The 19,099-nt window shown below is 41.8% G+C and overlaps 2 protein-coding genes across 6 annotated transcripts in view; one reads left to right on the forward strand and one right to left on the reverse strand.

Annotated features, from left to right (window-relative positions):
* Usp42 (ubiquitin specific peptidase 42) overlaps positions 1 to 18,923 on the forward strand; it is a 47,628-nt gene extending 28,705 nt beyond the window's left edge. For 3 of the 4 annotated variants that reach the window (XR_011705482.1, XR_011705484.1, XR_011705483.1), the window contains 11 exons: positions 37 to 107; positions 1,200 to 1,282; positions 3,229 to 3,340; positions 4,177 to 4,317; positions 4,510 to 4,610; positions 6,512 to 6,668; positions 8,014 to 8,730; positions 8,847 to 8,941; positions 11,421 to 12,902; positions 13,938 to 16,841; positions 17,868 to 18,923. Coding sequence is in view for 1 of the 4 variants with exons in the window: in XM_027953282.3 (XP_027809083.1) it covers positions 37 to 107; positions 1,200 to 1,282; positions 3,229 to 3,340; positions 4,177 to 4,317; positions 4,510 to 4,610; positions 6,512 to 6,668; positions 8,014 to 8,730; positions 8,847 to 8,941; positions 11,421 to 12,902; positions 13,938 to 14,239; positions 16,798 to 16,805 (3,269 nt within the window). In the remaining 3 variants the exon portion in view is untranslated. The remainder of the gene's footprint in view (positions 1 to 36; positions 108 to 1,199; positions 1,283 to 3,228; positions 3,341 to 4,176; positions 4,318 to 4,509; positions 4,611 to 6,511; positions 6,669 to 8,013; positions 8,731 to 8,846; positions 8,942 to 11,420; positions 12,903 to 13,937; positions 16,842 to 17,867) is intronic. The other variant, XM_027953282.3, reaches the window with a different exon arrangement.
* Cyth3 (cytohesin 3) overlaps positions 13,211 to 19,099 on the reverse strand; it is a 93,157-nt gene continuing 87,268 nt past the window's right edge. The window contains exon 14 of one of the 2 annotated variants that reach the window (XM_071605525.1): positions 13,211 to 13,983. In XM_071605525.1, coding sequence (XP_071461626.1) covers positions 13,941 to 13,983 — 43 coding nt within the window. In that variant the 3' untranslated portion in view covers positions 13,211 to 13,940. Of the gene's footprint in view, positions 13,984 to 18,870; positions 19,064 to 19,099 lie in introns of those variants that run through there. The other variant, XM_071605526.1, reaches the window with a different exon arrangement.

Here is a 19,099-nt window from a genome sequence, read left to right on the forward strand (position 1 = left end):
CCTTTGCTTATCTTTTGCATTTTATTTTTGTTTCAGTCAAGTGTTTAAATTGCAAGGGCGTTTCAGATACCTTTGATCCATATCTTGACATAACATTGGAGATAAAGGTAAACTGAATAATTATTTAAAAAAAAATACTATTAGTATTTACTTTGGACACAATCACCTTATTTATTTATTTATTTATCTATCTGCTTATTTATTTATTTATTTATGTGTATGTGGTGCTGAGGATTGAACCCAGCGCCTTGCTCGCGCTAGGCGAGCACTCTACCGCTGAGCCACAACCTCAGTCCCTGATTAATTATTTTGATGGTTAAGTTTAAAGTCTTTTTATTACCTTTTGACTTTTCACTTAAGAAATCTTATAAAATCAAATTTTGATCCCTGTATTAGCCAAACTTAGATGTTTATTATTATTATTTTTTAAATATTTATTTTTTTAGTTGTAGTTGGATACAATACCTTTGTTTTATTTATTTTTATATGGTGCTGAGGATCGAACCCAGGGCCTTGCATGTGCTAGGCGAGCGCTCTACCACTGAGCCACAAGCCCAGTCCAGATGTTTATTATTTTTTAGAAACTGTTTTGCTTCTTGCATTTTAACTCCTATTTTTTTTTATTGAGTTTCCATTTTTCTGATTACAGATGTGTAATACATGTTAATGATAAAAAGAAGCTTTGCAGACATATGTAAAACCTTGCTTTCATAATTAGTTCTTTAGTAGTTTGATATATACCCTGCTCCAGAATAGATGACTTCCTTTTCATAGAAGTGGGATTATGACTTAGTCTGTTTTTCCACTTGCTATTTTTATTTAATTCTGCTTGGAGACCTTCCACATCAGTGTGTTCTTTGGGCAGTTTTGTGGTGGTCCAGTAAGAGGATATACCATAATTCACCTATCTGGTTCCTTGCTGTTTTCTACTTTTATGCTATTCTAAATAAAGCTGTGGTGAGCAACCTCTTTACTTATTTTTGTTTACTTTAATCTGTATTTTTAATGGAAGGAGAAATAATTTGGTGTGAAGATGTGGATATCACCGTAAAAAAACATCTTTTACATAAAAATTCATATTTGTTTTTCTGTGTGAGTCTTTTGCTCACATGTTCTCTTTTCCTCCCCCTCCTTCCTGCTCTTGTTTTTCAACCTGTGGTGGTGTGTAGTGATATGGTCTTTATGCTTTTTTCTCCCAGGCTGCTCAAAGTGTTAATAAGGCATTGGAGCAGTTTGTGAAACCAGAACAGCTGGATGGTGAAAACTCCTACAAGTGCAGCAAGTATGATGGGTGGTAACTTTTTTAGTTCTTGTTGCTGGCTGTTACAGTGCGGGTGGCAGGGAGACTTGGCTTGAAAGAATTTGGTGCATTCAAATGGCTCACTAAGCTGCCTTAAGCTTTTTTGTTGTTATTAATACTTTTAGTAGTAGATGGATGGACACAATACCTTTATTTTATTTATTTTTATGTGATGCTGAGGATCACAGTGATGAGAACCTAGTGCCTCACCCATGCTAGGCAAGCACTCTACCCCTGAGCCAACATCCCAGCCCCCTGTCTTAAGCTTTATTCCTTCTAATTTTTTCTTTTTGTTTTCTTTTTTTAAAAATATTTATTTTTTTAGAAGTAGTTGGACATAATACCTCAATTTTCTTGTTTACTTATTTATTTATTTTAAAATTTTTTGTTATTAATTAATTAATTTATTTATTATGTGATGCTGAGGATTGAACCCAGGGCCTTGCACGTGCTAGACAGGTGCTCTACCGCTGAGCCACAATCCCAGCCCCTTTATTTTAGTTTTCAGTGGACCTTTATTTTATTTATTTGTTTATATATGGTGCTGAGAATCGAACCCAGTGCCTCTCACATGCTAGGCAGGTGCTCTACCCACTAGAGCTATAACCCTAGCCCTGCCTTAAGCTTTTAATGCCATCTGGAGAGATGCTGTTTCCCTGTCCACTAGAGGCCAGAACATGGAATGTATAATGTTTCCACTCTTTCAAGATGTGCAGCTTTGTGCCTTTGGAGGACTGGCACCTTACTCTAGGGCCAGTTGGATGGGAGAAAGCAAGCTAATATCATCCATACTCCACACATTAGTGTCTTCTCCCAGGACCTCACAGCATGGGATAACAGTTTGTCAAGCAGCATTTTCATTGACTTTCCTGTTAGAAAAAGGTTGAGAATAGGGTGGGGGTCACTTACTCTCAGAAGAGCTAAGGATCTCTTTCTCTTTTATCAGTACCCAGAGTGTGGGGTAATGTCTAATTTAGATTATTCAGTAATATATTTGTCCAGGCAGTAAAAAGAGCCTATTTTAAGAAGGCCCTGTTTTCATATGTTTTAAGTAGATTTCTACTTTATAGTCAGGTAATATAGGAAATCTTTTTTTCATTATATATTTATTATGGGGGTGGGGAGAGAAGGCTCCCTTATTGCCAATACTATGGCACTTTCTCCTGTTTTAAATTTCTAGTCTTTTATTTTTTTCCTTTTATATCTAGACAAAATATTTTATTTATTTTGTGTGGTGCTGAGGATTGAATCCAGTGTCTCACGTGTGCCAGGCAAGCACTCTACTACTGAACCACAACCCAGCTCCTTTTATATCTGGATAGGGTTTGCTATCTGCTGTAACAGAACTATGCCAGCTTAAAAAAAAATTTTTTTTTTTGGGGGGTGGTACTGGGTATTAAACCCAGGATGCTCAGCCACTAAGATATATCCACAACCCTTTTTATTTTGGGACAGGCTCTTGTTAAGTTGCAGAGGCCGGTCTTGAACTTTCCATCCTCCTGCCTCAGCCTCCTGAGTTGCCAGGATTATAGTTGTACACCATTGTCCTGGTTCTTATTAGCTTTTAAGTTTTTATAAGTTTTTTATTATTATCATTTTTTCAGTGCTGGGGGCTGCATCCCAGGGCCTCATTCATGCTAGGCAAGTGCTCCATTATTGAGCAACACCTCCAGCCTGAGTTAACCTATTGGCAGTCTACATGGCTTGGTATTTTGGCATTGTCCTATTTTTCCTTCCTTCATGCTTTTAGGCAGTTTGGTATTTTTAATTTAATATTTTCACTATTGATTTAAGGTGCTGGTGTTTCTCATCTTAGTATCCTTATTTTGGAATCTTCATTTAGGATGTTGTAGAAAAATAACTAAGGAAAGACTAAAACACTGGAAAAATTCATATTTTTTTAATCGTTTGTTTCTGTGTGTTTCAAGGTGTAAAAAGATGGTTCCAGCTTCAAAGAGGTTCACTATACATAGATCTTCTAATGTTCTTACACTTTCTCTGAAACGCTTTGCAAATTTTACTGGTGGAAAAATTGCTAAGGTATGTTAATAATCTTTTATGTGAAACCTTACAAAGCTTACGTGTTAGTAACTATTAAAGGTTATAAATGACTTAAGTGAATAATCATTAGATCAATTTTCTGAGTTCTTCCAGCATTTGGTAGCTGGGGAAAAAAAGAAAGAAAAAAAAAAAAGATCAAATAATTGTGCCAGTAGTTTGGACTATGTGCTTATGAGTGTGTGTGTTTTAGTGTACGCTTCAGCTGGCTGGACTTTCTAGTGATAAAATTGGTAACTGTTATCTGCATTTGGGCTTCATAGTCAGTTCTTTGGTATCCATGGTAATGAGGGGATACAGGAACAGCTTGTATAATTTGAAATCCAAAGATGTCCCTGTCTTAGTTCATTTTCTTGTTTATTTTCTGATTTTTTCAGTACACTGAATTTTCCTGTTTTCTTCCCACTTACTGAAATTTGAATATGATAAAAAAAATTCAACAGCATGCAAGAAAAATAAATAATATATTCCAAAATTATTTTTATTTAAAATAAAAATAAGTTGTGATTAATGTCCAGAGTTGTCATTTTGTTATTGTCTGGTAGATTTGATGGATTCACAGAACGTGGATCTTCCTTGTTGAAGGGAAATAAAAGACAGAGGGGCTGCCTTCAATGCTCTTAGGTTCAGGTGTTTTCTAGGTTAATTGTGTCCTTTGAAAAGGTGGCTAAATGCATTGGGGTTTTGCTGTAACATCACAGCATGCAGTATCCTTTGAGTCTTCTTCCAGGACACTCTAAATGTTCTGCACTTGAATATATGGATGGTGTGTTTCTTTAGAAATGACATTCTGTTTTCCTGTTCTCATTTCTGTTTAGGATGTGAAATATCCTGAATATCTTGATATTCGTCCATACATGTCTCAACCAAATGGAGAACCAATTATTTATGTCCTGTATGCAGTGCTGGTGCACACTGGTTTTAATTGCCACGCTGGCCATTACTTCTGTTACATAAAAGTAAGTTGTATGGATTTTGCTAATAGTCAGTTATTTCACATATGTACCAAAAGATAGCTCTAATGTTCTTGGGAGTAAAAAGTAGAACTTAAATGGTTAATCTGTGAAACTTAGGTTAACCTGTTGTTCTTTAATGTCTCTTGACTGTGTTTCTTGTGAATATAACTAATCTCTCTATTGACTCTTTTGCAGGCTAGTAATGGCCTCTGGTATCAAATGAATGATTCCATTGTATCTACCAGTGATATTAGATCGGTACTCAGCCAACAAGCTTATGTGCTCTTTTATATCAGGTATTGTCATGAAAACAAGTTGTTAAATTTTTTGTTCCACCATTTCTTTCCTCTCATCAACATATTTAAATTCAATTTTTGAGCCTCCCCACCCCCGCCACCTTTTTCTTTTTTTTCTGGTGGTACTGGGGATTGAACTTAGGGGTTCAGTCTATCACTGAACTATATCCCCTGCCTTTTTTATTTTTTATTTTGAGACAGGGTCTAAGTTGCTTAGGCTGGCCTTGAATTTGCAATTCACCTGCCTTGGCCTTCTGAGTAGTTAGAATTAACTTAAAATTGGCCAATATGTCTAGCCAATTTTAAGTTATTTATTTATTTATTCTTTCTAATGATAGTTTGAAGATTAGCTCTGCCAATGGCCTGGAGAGTGAGCAGGTTGTTTTTGGGTATGGATTATGAGTTGGCCTTAGTTTCCAGCTCTTTTGGCAACACAGCACTAAAAGGTAGAGAGGAAAGGAAAGATGACAATTTAGAAGGGTAGCTTATGCTGCTGGTGGCAAAACAAGTGGGCCAGGGGCCACTGAGGGCAGTGGGTGGCCTTGGGAAGGGGTCTCTGAGCATCCTTTGTGATCACAGCCACCATCACCTCACTGCTGAGCTTAGGCTGCCAGTCAAGTACCAGCTTGGGCCAACACTAGCACCAGTGTTCGGGGCTGTCCTGTTATAGCTGTAAGATCTGATTTATCAGTTCCATTTTTTGCAGAAATCTGATGCATGCTCCAGTATGCCCCGTGGGTTTTTTTGTTGTTGTTGTTGTTTTTTATTTTTATTGTTTTCTTCTGCAATACCAGAAATGGAATCCAGGGCATTGAGCAGGCTGGCCTAGCACTCCGTCCCTCAAGGTGTCCCTTTTTAATAGCTGACAATTAAGAATATCCTAAAATGTCCAACAGTAGCAAAATGATCACAGATAGCCATGTGTTGAAATATTACACAGTTGTAATTTTTCTTTTGTTTTTCTTAGTACTAGGCATTGAATCCAGGAGCAGTCTACCACTGAGCCACATCCTCTGCTCTTTTGATTGATTGATTGATTGATTTTTTGGTACCAGGGATTGAACTCAGGGATACTTGACCACTGAGCCACATCCCCAGCCTTATTTTGTATTTTATTTAGAGACAGGGTCTCATTGAGTTGCTTAGCATTTCACTGTTGCTGAGGCTGGCTTTGAACTCTCGATCCTCCTGCCTCAGCCTCCTGAGCCACTGGGATTACAGGTGTGTGCCACTGTGCCCGGCTGATTTTTTTGTTTTGAAACAGACTCTTGCTAAGTTGCCCAGGCTGACTTTGAACTTGTAATTCTCTTGCTGAGAGTGATTTTTTTTTTTTTTTTGGTACCAGGATTGAACCCAGGGGTGGAGTACTTAAACACTGAGCCACATCCCTAGCCTTTCAAAATTTTTTGAAAGGATCTTGCTAAGCTTCAGAGACTAGCTTTGACCTTGCAATCTTCCTGCCTCAGCCTCCTGAAGTGCTGGGATTATAGGCATGTGTGCCATCATGCTCAATTGAGAGTGGTTTTTTAATAAAGCCCCCCGCCCCTTTATGCTTTAGGAATACTAAATACTAGTGAAAACCAACAATACGAATGAAAACAGGGGTGGGGGGCGGCAATGATCCAGCACTAGATAGAATGGAAGCTGCTGCTGAGGGGCAAGGTTGAGGAGGTGGTGTTGGAAAATGCCATTTTACTTACCCAGTTGCCCCTGTTGTGTCCTGATCTGAGCAACTAACATTGACCTAAAGGAAAAAACATGTATAGCTCTGTACAGAGTGACATAAAAGCACTCATTTGTCCATTAGTTTCTGAGGGGTTAAGTGTTGTTGATTTTGTAAGTGAGTCTCTTCTAAGGAGATGTCCTTCCTCACCCTAAGTCATATCACTCTTTGTCCTCAGGTCCCATGATGTGAAAAATGGAGGTGAACTTACTCATTCCACCCATAGCCCGGGCCAGTCCTCTCCCCGCCCAGTAATTAGTCAGCGGGTTGTTACCAACAAGCAGGCCACGACGCCAGGGTTTATTGGACCACAGCTTCCTTCTCACCTGATAAAGGTAATATTCATAGGTGCAATATAACTTTTATGTTAATTTTAAAAATGTACCCTTGAACCCTCAAGTTAACATTAAAGTAGTTGCTATGTCCTCATGCACAACTGAATCTCTTGTTAAAGTTGATTCAAGCCCTTTATTACAAAATAATGGCAAGTATACAGAAACTTTAGCATGAATAGAATGATCAAGAAGATGGTATGGGTGTGAGTATATTTAAATGTCAACTCCCACTGTGGACTCCTGCTCCATGGGTAAGATATTTGGGTTCTTAATGTTGGATACCAGAAAAGTGACCCTTTTACAAAGGGTCCATGTAGCTACTTCAGGTATGTGGCATTTTATGTCTGCTGTCCACTTGAATTTGATCTTGCATCTGATGGTCCTGTCAGGAGGACTGCTTGTGTACCTCTGTTGTATGAAGCAGTCTGCAGAATGGGGCCTGACTTGCCAGACTCACAGGAAATTGTGAGCAGCCTGTCGGGACTAAGCCATGTCACTGGTGTTGTGGTGTTCTACAACTTCCCAGTTGAGTTTAATTTGAATTATCAGATTTTTCTAGTTAGATGCTTTTTTTTTTTTTTTTTTTTTAAAGGACATTAGGTAGTAGTAGAATCCAATGCCTTTGTGAGCTGGGCAGGCAGCTGGCTTCTGAGTTGGGCTCTTCTTCAGAGTTGACATTAGGGCATTGGAAAACCAGAGTATAGATGACTCTGGAAGGGAACAGCTGTAATTGGTTTATTAAATTGTTTGTTGGGTTGGTTTTTACCATGAAACCTTCCAATGTTAAAATAACAACTAATTCAAATATTTAAGAAAACATTGTGAAGGCCCAACATGATTTCATCTGTAAACCAGCTTTCATCCAGGTCCTCACAGGGATTTAGCACCAGTAGTGGGAACCTGGAGCAATAGACCTGCACAAGTAGAACCGGGAGATGACACGGGTTGGTGGCTGGGGTTGTCTAGTGTGGGTTGTTCTAGCCTGCCTTAGCTTTGAGGCCAGTGGTGATTCCTGCTTCCTGGTACTTTTGTCTTTGTGATATGGGCCTCCCAGGAAACCCAGCTGAGGAGAATATGTGTGACTTTCTCAGAGTGACCTGGGAAATAGAAAAATTTGGTCTGGGGATTGTGATCTGGCAAACATATTTGTTTTTTTATTAATTAATTGCCAGAAAACTAGGGCCTTTTAAGGTGTATGTGGGTTGCAGCAGATGAAAAGAAAAGAGTGGTATTTCTAGACATGTGAAATCTATAAGTTATAACAAGGCCCACATGGGAAGTGCCCTCAGCCAAGTTGGACCATGTTCTTGGAGCACTGACATGAGTATGGTTTTTTTCCTTCCAGAATCCACCTCACTTGAATGGAACTGGGCCATTGAAGGAAACACCAAGCAGTTCCATGTCAAGTCCTAATGGAAATCCCAGTGTCAACAGGGCTGGTCCTGTTAATGCTTCCACTTCTGTTCAAAACTGGTCAGTTAACAGGCCCTCAGTTATTCCAGAACATCCCAAGAAACAAAAAATTACCATAAGTATTCACAACAAGTTGCCAGTTCGCCAAGGTCAGTCTCAGTCTAATCTTCACAACAATTCTTTGGAGGCTCCTAACAAGCCTGTTCCCTCTTCTACCATTACTAATTCTTCTGCAATACAGTCTACCTCGAATGCATCTACGATGTCAATTTCTAATAAAGTAGCAAAACCCATCTCTCCGAGTGAATCCTGCTCCAAGCCAGTGATGAATGGCAAGTCTAAGCTGAGCTCCAGTGTGCTGGTCCCCTATGGTGCCGAGTCATCCGAAGAGTCTGACGAGGAAACAAAGGGCCTGGCCAAGGAGAATGGTGTGGGTACAGTGACGAGCTCTCACTCTGCTGGTGAAGAAGCCGAAGATGATGAGGCTTCTCAGCATGAGCTTCAAGAACCTATCACTTTAAATGGTGCTAATGGTGCAGATGGCAACCCAAAAGAAAATGGCCTATCATTTGAAGGTGCCAGCTGCCAAGTCCAGCCTACTATACACTCAGAAAATCCCTTTTCTAAAGCAAATGGTCTTCCTGGAAAGGTGAGTGAGTGGAAGAGGCTTTGCTTTGAGTCTCATTCTTGGCCATTCACTTGGCCAGACTTAAGTGATCATGGAGCTGGCAGCTAGAATTAAAATGTCTTTGTTTTTCATTGTAGTTGATGCCTGTTCCTTTGCCATCTCTCCCAGAAGACAAAATCTTAGAGACTTTCAAACTTAGCAACAAAGTAAAAGGCTCAATAGATGAAACAAGGTAAGAAAAGAATGAATTACGAGGAAATGAACTTCATGGTATGACATCCAATAATGTCCATAGAAGTCTTATATTGAACAATTTGAACCCTGGAATGATTTGGGGATTGAAGCCAGAACCACTCTCTGAGTGAGCTACATCCTCAGCCCATTTTATCTTTAATTTTTTAAAAAAATTTGAGGCAGGGTCTTAATAAATTGCCCAGGCTGGTCCCAATCTCGTGATATCCCCACCTCAGCTCTCCTGGATAGCTAGGATTGCAGATATGTACACTTCACCCAGCTGAATCTTGGAATGACTTGCATAATAGTCTATAGGATTTGTTATTTGCATTTTAGAAGAGTAAGAAAAAAATGCGCTCTGTGGGATTCAGTCATTACAGCATGGCACAATCCCGTTGATGATGCTCTCTCTGACCAGTGATGCTTTTGGTCCACTTCTGAATCTGATATCGAGTGCCATCTTTCTTTTTTTTTTTTTCATACTTATTTTTTAGTTGTAGTTAGACACAATGCCTTTATTTTCTTTATTTATTTTTATGTGGTGCTGAGGATCGAATCCAGGGCTTTGCACGTGCTAGGCGAGCGCTTTACCACTGAGCTACAACCCAGCCCCCAGTGCCACCTTTCTAATGACAGACAAGCAGGTAAAGCTGTGTTAAGGTTATAGGGCAGGGGTTTGCAACTCTATCAGAAAGCAAGTGTTCTTTGAAGGCCCCTCCAGAAATCTAAAATTCAAAGAAAATATATCCTGCCTTGACACTCAATTAAAAAGAAAAAAAAAAAAAGTCAATGTATCACCAGGTGCAGTAGTTCGTGCCTATAATCTACTCAGGAGTCTGAGGCAGGAAGATTGCAAATTCAAGGCCAGCCTTAGCAACTTAGATCCTGTCTCAAAAACAAAACAAAGGGCTGAGATGTATGTAGCTCAGAGGCAGAATGCCTAGTGTTGAGTCCCATGTCCTGTCCCCCCACACAAATTCAGTATATTGACCTGACTGTAACTTATCTCAGGAATAAAATGGAAGGGGTTTGAAATGCACTTTCGGTGTGGAAACCACCAGGTAAGGCTGCACCAGGATATGGAGTACTCAGGTATTGGCATGTGTGCACAGGTGCGCTGTGCACCTGGCTGTTTACAATGCAGCTTGAAGTCGACTGACTAAGTGCCATGCACAGATTCACCATCAGGAGTACCAGGCTCTCTTGATGAAAACTTTTGGTGAAGTTCTTACCAAATCATAGCATGACCATCCATCTCTTGCTTTATATCGTAATTGAATTGCTAGAAAATTTAGTGTCTTTGGAAAATGAGCTAATAACACAACTGGTATTTTTACCCTTGCAGATGTGAGAACATGTAGGATAGAGGATTCTTTCTCCATGTGTGGCACCTGTGCCATTGGGGTTCCCCCATCACTCTGGCTACCCCAGAAAATACCTGCCAGCTTCCCCAACTGAGAACCTGTGTTAGGGAGGTTTAATTGTTAAAGCAGAATTGGGTCCTTTAGGCAAAGAATACTCATTCTTAAAGACAGAGTAGCTGGAACACTCTGTCTTGTACAGTGATTTTCCGTGTTTTTTCTAGTCTAGTTTTGTGGTCCTCATCTCTGATGTGCCTGGGAATTATTATAGATGACACTAACAAGCCCATGATGTAGTATGGCCAATCATGTACTGCTTTATGTGCTGAGCTCTGAGAGTCCTCTTCTACAGTGTCTCCATGGTGACTTCACAGGTCACAGGGGTTATCTCTAAAAAGTAGAGATTGCTGGTATTTTATTATTTTCTGGCAGCTGTCACTAGCCTTGGGAATATGAGCCAGAAGCTCTTCAGCTGCTAAGGGTGGGTGAATTTATCACAGAAAGTCCTAAGCCTCAGTGAGTCCTCCCCGGCTTCCATAATTCAGGGAGTTGCTGGTTCTATTTGGAGGTAGCTCCCCTGCCTCAGAAGCTCTAAGAGAAAGGGAGAAGGGATCTAGAGAACTTAGTGACCCTAGTATAATTTTTTGTTATCGTTTTAGATTTACTTTTTTAAAAACATTTATTTTTTTAGAAGTAGTTTGACACAATACCTTTATTTTATTTATATATTTATTATTATTATTATTTTTTTATGTGGTGCTGAGGATTGAACCCAGGGCCTCGCACATGCTAGACGAGCACTCTACTGCTGAGCCACAACCCCAGCCCTAGATTTACTCCTTAAGAAGAATTAGAAATATATGGATATAGGAAGATTCTAGAACTGCAGAATCCTTGTTGCTGAAAAATAGGATAGGAGATAGGCTAGATACAAATTTTATTCAATAAAGGGAAAAAAAAATTCTGATTTTTAGAGATAATAAATAAGCCTGTTACTAGGTTTCAGGCAGATATACTTAAAGTTAAAAAATATTTAGCAAACATAGCCAATGACAAAAACCTGTACAGAAGTCAGGCTAACTCCTGGTTTATTTCTCTGTTTTGGTGGGGCTGCAGTTTGACTGGAACAGAGATAAATCCAGCTGAGGAGCCTGCTACAGAGCCGGAAGTTGGCAGTACCACTGCTGGTTCTCACGAAAAAGTGGAGACAGTCACAAGTCTGAGCAGCAAGTTAAAGAAGGCTTTGCCACCCTCCGACCCCAACACCAAATCTACCAAAGAAGAAGTCTCTGAAAACATTTCAGCAAAACCTGAAGAGTCCTTGCCTATTATTAACAATGTTTGTCACACCAACAAGAATCCCATGGGGGATGATCAACTTTCTAACCTGTGTGACACTGAGAATCTTACAAATGACCAGAGCAAACCATCCCAAGAGGTGAAAGGAATGTTAATTGAGAGTCCACGGGACTCTGCACCAGTGGAAATAGTGGAGAAGTTGAGCCCAACTCCCTCAGTACGTTCAGAAGATGAATGTGAGCATAAACTCCTAGTTTACCTCAGCAGAGACAGATGCAGGGATGTAGAAGATCCTTCCAGAAGCACAGGCGTGTCTGCAGATGCATTGACCTCTCCCCAGCCAGACAGCAGGACCACAGGAGCCCACTCAGATGGGGGCGACGAGCATAGCAGTGGCGAGAGATGTGATGAAAACAAGGTTGGACAGAAAGTTCAGGATCATTCTCCGGTTAAGGAAAAAATCGGTAGCCTCAGAAAAGTTGATCGAGGACATTATCGGAACCGTAGAGATCGTTCCTCCAGTGGAGAACACGCAAGGGAAAGTAGGAGCAAGACAGAGGACCATTATCACAAAAAGCGGCGCTATGTTAGAGAGCGGGCCAAGCAGGAGCGCCACCAAGTGGAGCACTGTAAGGGGAGTCAGCACCCCCTGTGCCACAGCGAGCGGGTCAGCCCCAGCGAGCGCCGCTCCCTGGGCAGGTACAGCTATCACCACTCTCGCAACAGAGGTGGGTCAGACCAGGACTGGGCCAGACACCACCACTCAGAGAGCGAGCACACCTGGGGCCGGGAGAAGTACTACCCTGAGAAGATGAGGTGGGACAAGTGCAGGTATTACCATGACAGGTACATCCCCTACGCAGCCAGGGAGACGAGGGAGTGGAGGCCTCTACACAGCAGTGGCCGGGAGCATGACCGAGCACGGCTGCACAAGGACTGCTACAGGGGCAGGAAGGGCTGGGAGCCTCCTGCCAGGGGCAAGGAGCGGCACCACTTGCACAGTGTGCGAGTGGGGGCAGCCCCTGCCCTTCCTCTGCACCCTGCGAGGTACCCCCAGGAGAAGACTGCACTGGGAGCTGAAGACAGCAGTTTCAGCCTCTCGGATCGGTTTCATGAACATGAAACTGTAAAGTCGCGGAAATGGAGGTACGAGATCATAGAAAATAATGACAGTCACTTAGAAAAGAAAGCCCACAGAAGCTTACAGAAGGACCCTTTAGAAGAGCCTAAGGTGAAGAAGCACAAGAAATCAAAGAAGAAAAAGAAATCCAAAGACAAACATCGAGAGCGCGACTGCAGGTGAGGATGGTGGCGCACTTGGAGCAAAGCAGAGGCACTGCGCCCACGGAGCTCCCGGGGAGCTCCAGGCCTCCGGCACTTCTCACAGTAACCAGCAAAGGGCTGTGTCAGTTGCACTGGTTTGATTTGTATTCTTCATCTCTGTGGGGTTTGAGATTTCGCTATTTCTACACATTTCTAAAACTGCTGCTTTTGAGCTGCATTTGTATCGTAATGGCCAACAGCCTCATTTCTTAAATGATGTTGCCTTCTCAGTTAATGCTTTATAACCCTCCTAAGAGTAAGTGTAAATGTAAGGCGGGAATCTCTGTCTTCAAGGTTGATTTTTATTTGATGAAGTTATATTTTCATATCTGTTACATTTTCTTGAAATTTAGGAACAACAAGATAGGCAGAAAACAGGAGGCCACAGTTCCTTTGATATTTGCCTGCCTGCCTAGAGTGGGGGTCTTAGATGTATATCATTTATTTCCTTGGCCTGCCTTTGTCTATTTTTCTGTCTCTGTTTCTCAGTTCAAATCCTAAATGTGTTTATATTTTTAAAAAGCAGGTTGGCAATTGTCTTTAAAATGACTGATACATGCTGTGATGAGCACATGTGACCAGTAGGGTTACTTTGTACTTTAGTTGCCAAAAGCCATATGTAAACAGGCAGCAGGTATATGAGGGGAAAGGAAGTCACAAGCTTCTTCCCTTCTCTGTGCCTGAGACACATGACAAAATCCTATTTTCCTTTAGTCATCGGTTTTAGGAGAAGTTAGCCAGGTACCCCCATGGTGGTCTGGCCACAGCCCCAGCTCCTGAGTGCTGCTGGAGGTGGGTGGAGGTGGCCAGAGGTGGGGTCCAGGTTGGCTAAATTTTGACCCTGGGATTAAAAAGCATTACAGTGCAAATGAACAACACATTTGTAACTAGGTAAGAATTTTACCTGTGTCTGCACATTGAAGTCCTGAGTGGGCATGAAAGCCCAGGGCCAAGTCCCGTGTGAGGTGCTTCTGTGTTTTGGTTGTTGAATTCTGGCTGCTTCTTCTGCAGGCATCAGCAAGATTCCGATCTTTCAGTAGCGTACTCTGATGCCGACCTCCACAGACACAAAAAGAAGAAGAAGAAAAAGAAGAGACATTCAAGGAAGTCAGAGGACTTTGTGAAAGATTCAGGATTACACTTGATGAAGGCCATGAGCTATGAGACTGTCAACCATTTCCGGAGAACAGAGGGCAGTTTTCTACTCACCGATGGCCTGCCTCTGGAAGGCATTGGACCTTTCCAGGAAAAAACAAAGCATTTAAGGATGGAAAGCAGGGCTGACAGGTGCCATCTGTCTGAGTATGGCCAGGGTAAGAGAAGATAGCTTGGAATTAAGAAGATAGAAACTCTTAATAAATTTGTTTGGAAAAGGTGATTGGAACAAAGGAGAGAGGACCTCAAGTGGCAGAAGGGGTTACATGAGTAAATGAGTCATCCTCCGTCTCGTGCAGTCTCAGCTTGCAGACACAGTGTGGGGCTGTTTCTGTTGTGTGGTTTGGATGCTCTGCCCGACCCTGTAGCATCTGTGGAAGGCAGGAGTTACGTGGAATTGGACCTTGCAGAGCCTGCATAGTCAGAGCCTTGGAGTTTATGGATAGAGATACTTTTGCCATATATGCTTTAATCCCCCGAATCCTTAAAGTAGCCAAGTGTAACCAAGTCATAACTTGATGACTTGTGTTGTCACAGACATAGCTGTCAGCCTCAACTGGTGCGCCACCTCCCAGGCACCTGCACTGTGGGCCTTTGGCTCCTACTATTTCCAGATCACTCTAGGTTGCTGTGTGTCTTGGAGCCTTCTTTGTAGACACTGTCTTCTCTTGCAATTTAATTTTTTTTTTTTTAGTTGTAAATAGATACAGTTCCTTTATTTTATTTATTTTTATGTGGTGCTGAGGATTGAACCTAGTGCCTCACAGGTGCTAGGCAAGTATTCTACCACTGAACCACAACCCCAGCCCCTCCTTTGCAATTTAGTAGCTCTTTGCATTCTCTGATTATGCTTGGGTCAGCTCCTCTCCCTTTCTGACTTGTTTCGGGTGGTTTTTGCCCATGAAGAGGAGCACTGAGCTTGGTTAGAGTCAATGGGGCTGGAGCGGAGGTTGGCAAAATTCAGCTCTCATGCCAGTGCCTTTGCATAACCTGCGAGTTTAGAATGGCTTTAACATTTTTTAAAATTCCAAAGAGTAATAATGTGTTTCACATGAATACTATGTGAAATTCAAATTTTAATGTCAGCTCTGCTTGGGGGTGTGACCAGGTTGACTGCTTTGGTGTGCTGCTCAGCAGAAGTGAGTAGTGGCAGCAGAGACCTTGTGGCCTGCGAACTGAAAGTTTTCATCATTCTCTGGCCCGTTAGAAGGTTTGCCAACCCTGTGCTGGACCACAAGGGTCCACTTTATTGCATAAAGACCATGCTGCTGTCATAGAGACTTTGACACATCATCTTGGCTTTTTGATTGTCTAATGTGAACTGTGGGGGAGATCTGGGCAGGAGGCAGAGACCCTTCCCTACAGTGGTCCTTAAGTTACTGTTCAATTACTGGTTGAAAAACAAATGGTCCCCAGCAAGTAGGAGTGAAAAGAGAACCAGGAGTTGGGAGCACTGAAGAGAGTCTTGCGGAGGTGGTGAGGCAGGCTAAACTTGGAATCTTCTGAGGGTCTCACTAAACAGTAGTTTTTGAACTTACGGTCTTGAACTTGTGGTCCTCCTACATCAGCCAGTCACTGGGATTATAGGCATGTGCCACTGCATCCAGCTCTATGTGTTTGTTTTTTTAAAAAAAAAAATATTTATTGTTTAGTTGTAGTTGGACAACACAGTACCTTTATTTTATTCATTTATTTTTATGTGGTGCTGAGGATCGAACCCAGGGTCTCGCATGTTCGAGGCAAGTGCTCTACCGTTGAGCGACAACCCCAGCCCTCTTTTAAGAAGTTAATTATGTATGTTTTAAAATTGGTTTCACATTAATATTTCAACAATTTGGGGAAGGGGATTGGTTTTGGATTGGTCCTTTTCTGACCTCTGTGTGGTACTTAAGGATTAAGTGAGGAGATGAGTAGTATTTAAGGAATAAACAGTGAGGTATATTTATAATCTATGTATTGGGCAGGATCCCAGAATTGTTGCCAGAATCTTCTAGCCTGGCTCCCAGAGATGGCTAGGCTCAAGGGAAGGTAGGTTGAGTGCTAACCTCAGTGTTGCTGTGGCATTAGGTGGCCGATTCCACTCATCCATTCCAAGTAGCGCAGTCAGGCTGTGTGTCTGAGTGGTGGCCCTGTGTTTCTATCCCCAGTCCAGTGGCACTGATGACTAGTTTGTAGCCATGTTTCTGCTATGAGCACAGACTGAGGGCCCAGGTGATGGGCTGCCTGTCTGGCCTAGGTGGCCAGGCCCTCTTGCACTGGCTGAGGACTAACACCCCTTCTGCTCTCTCCCACTCCCTTCTACATGTTCCTCTGCCCTGGCCTTTGACTACCTGCCTCTCTTCCAAGCTTCTGTCCTTGGGCTCCATTCAACTCTCAGTTAACTTCTGTGGCCTGAGATCCGTCCTAATAGGAAAATGCTCAGCAATTTGATGGGGCTGAGGAGGGCCTGTTCCTTCAGGGATGTGGCTCTGGGGGCATGCTTCTTCTGCTGGGTCCTGTCACCATGTGAACTTATTTTTAGTAGGACACTTAGAGAAATAGCCATGTGCCAGCCTCTGTTTTCGCTTCCTCTTTGTAGAATTGATTTCAGGTGACTGATATTAAACTAAAGAAAATTGATTCTAGTTTCAAATCCCCCAATTTGCACTCAGAGCACAGGCACTAAAAATTTTGTACAATCATTATTAAAATCCATTTCCTAACCTTTGCCTTCCAGGTGATTGAAAACTTGGCCTCAAAACAAAAAATTCACTAGTTATGGTAAGCCCTTTTCCTATCTCTACATTTTGTCATTGTAGAGCACTGAGAGGACACAGATCAAGTTTTAATTCTGAAGAAAACATAAGGGCCTTATGGTGCTGTTGCAGCACCTGGGCTGGGGCAGTGGCCTGGGGTGGTCCAGCTGTGGGGGTCTCAGCTCCCTCTAGCCAGGCCAGCCTGGGCAGCAGACACTTCTTAGACCTGGAGATGTGTTTAGATCCCTTTTCCTTATTGGCTTTCCCAGGAATGACCAGGAGGATGCTTGTCACTGAAGTCACTCCCTATCCCTTTCCCTCATCTTAAAAAATGCCAGCGAAACTCAGAAGGAACAGACTGCCATTTGTCTGGATTTCCCCAACCCAGACCTGCCACATGTCTGTCCTGAGAGCCAGGCCCCAGGATCCCTATACCTGCACCACCATCCCTGCACACACCCAGGGCAGAGGTATAGAAGTCCTGCTCCCCTAGCAGCGTGTCAGAGCTGTGGCCATGTCATGTTAATGCTTGGCTTTTATTCATGGTACTGTACTCTGCACTTGCTGAGGGAAAGGTAACAGTGAACCATTTGGCCCTTGAAATTTTGTCCAAATGTGTCTATCATGTCAAATCAGTAAGGAGGATTTTAAATGAGTTTTAAAGTGATTATATCTACAGGAGAATTATCTGCAGTTAATTAACAAGCCTTACCAGTGTCTCCTCAAGGGAAAGAGCTAAGTCTAAGGAAACTAAAACTCCTCCCAAGTGAAAGTGGGAGCTGAGGATTGGGGCAGTCTAGCAGCAGTCTGGGCTCCAGGCAGGCCCAGCTGGGCCCAGCAGATGGCGCCTGCCTGGCCTCGCCACCAGCCCACGTCTCTAGAACTGCCTGGCATTTCTGGGTTCCTTTACTGTGATGGGAAGGCAGAGTGACCATTTCAAGGAAGAAGAGCTTCCCCCAAACCCTGGGGGAGCTGCTGACAGGGTTTTCTGAAAAGGAGGGCCCATCTTGGCCTCCGTTCCAAACTAACGCCTGCGCCTCTTGTCTTTCAGATTCAACGTGTTCAACAGAAGCCATCCCCAACCCAGCTTAAATTATAAACATAGAAAATAACTTTGTTCAAATCTGCGTGGTGCTTCTTTAGTAAATATGTACAGATTTTACCATGGAGAACTTACTTTTGTTTTGTTTTGTTTTGGTTTTTTTGTTTGTTTGTTTTGTTTTTGTTTTTACCTTTTCTTAATTGCCCTTATTCCAAATGGATGAACACTTTCTACAACTGCTGACCACTGTAAGATACCGTGTATATATATCACAGTGAAAATAATGCCCTGGAATAGAACATCTCAAATGCTGCTTAATTACAGACTCAGGTTGATTACTTGTATTTCATGTAATGTTCCTCCAAGTTAGACATCTGGTGCAAGACCAACCGGGAAACCATGGAATTATTAAAAGTACAAACTGACAGTGTGTATATTTAATTTAAAGACTTATTTAAAGATTCACAAGCTCTCAACTAAACTTTTCGAGGGCAGTCTGTTTTCTGTAATGTCTGATACTAGAAACTAATTTGCTTCATATTTTAGTTGTATTCAAGATTTGAAAATGTATTTTATAGACAAGTTCTGTTTTTGAACTTTGTGGAACTATTCCAATCAATTTACCAGTTATGATGAGTATTTACATTATGAATGTATAATCTAAACATTATTTGTACAGCCTACGGTATGTTTTTATTACATAACACTTTTTTATACAGCGTCCTTGTCTTGACTATATGGTATTGGAGTCTGAGTTGTCAGCTTGGTCCCTTAAAGTTTCTAGTTACAGACAAAAATCATACTGTGATTTTATTTTTAATATGGATATGCTATCAAACTGTGATACACTTATAATTCACTGGTCCTGCATCAGGAGATGGAGTGGGGAAAACTGTATTTAATACAGTTTGTATCTGAATAATCTGTATGGTTTATACAGTTTGTGTTGTTCAGAGATGTCTAAAGTTTGATCTTTGTTTTTTTAAAGATTGAAAAAGCACTTGCCCCACTGTAAATAATACAGCATGTAAAATTTATATAGTATATAAATGGCAGCAAATTAAACATTTTGTGTCTTGTTTTTTACTCCTGTTTTCCCCATTTGCTTGCGGTATGTCTCACTGACTTCTTCTGCAGTCACTGTAGACCCACAATGCTCCTGCCACATGGTCTGTCAGTAGGTGCCTCCAGCCAAGCTGTCAGGCCTGGAACAGAGGTACAGACCCCAGGAATTGGTCAGG

Source organism: Marmota flaviventris, chromosome 19 (genome assembly GCF_047511675.1).
Source record: "Marmota flaviventris isolate mMarFla1 chromosome 19, mMarFla1.hap1, whole genome shotgun sequence".
NCBI classification, from domain to species: Eukaryota; Metazoa; Chordata; class Mammalia; order Rodentia; family Sciuridae; genus Marmota; species Marmota flaviventris.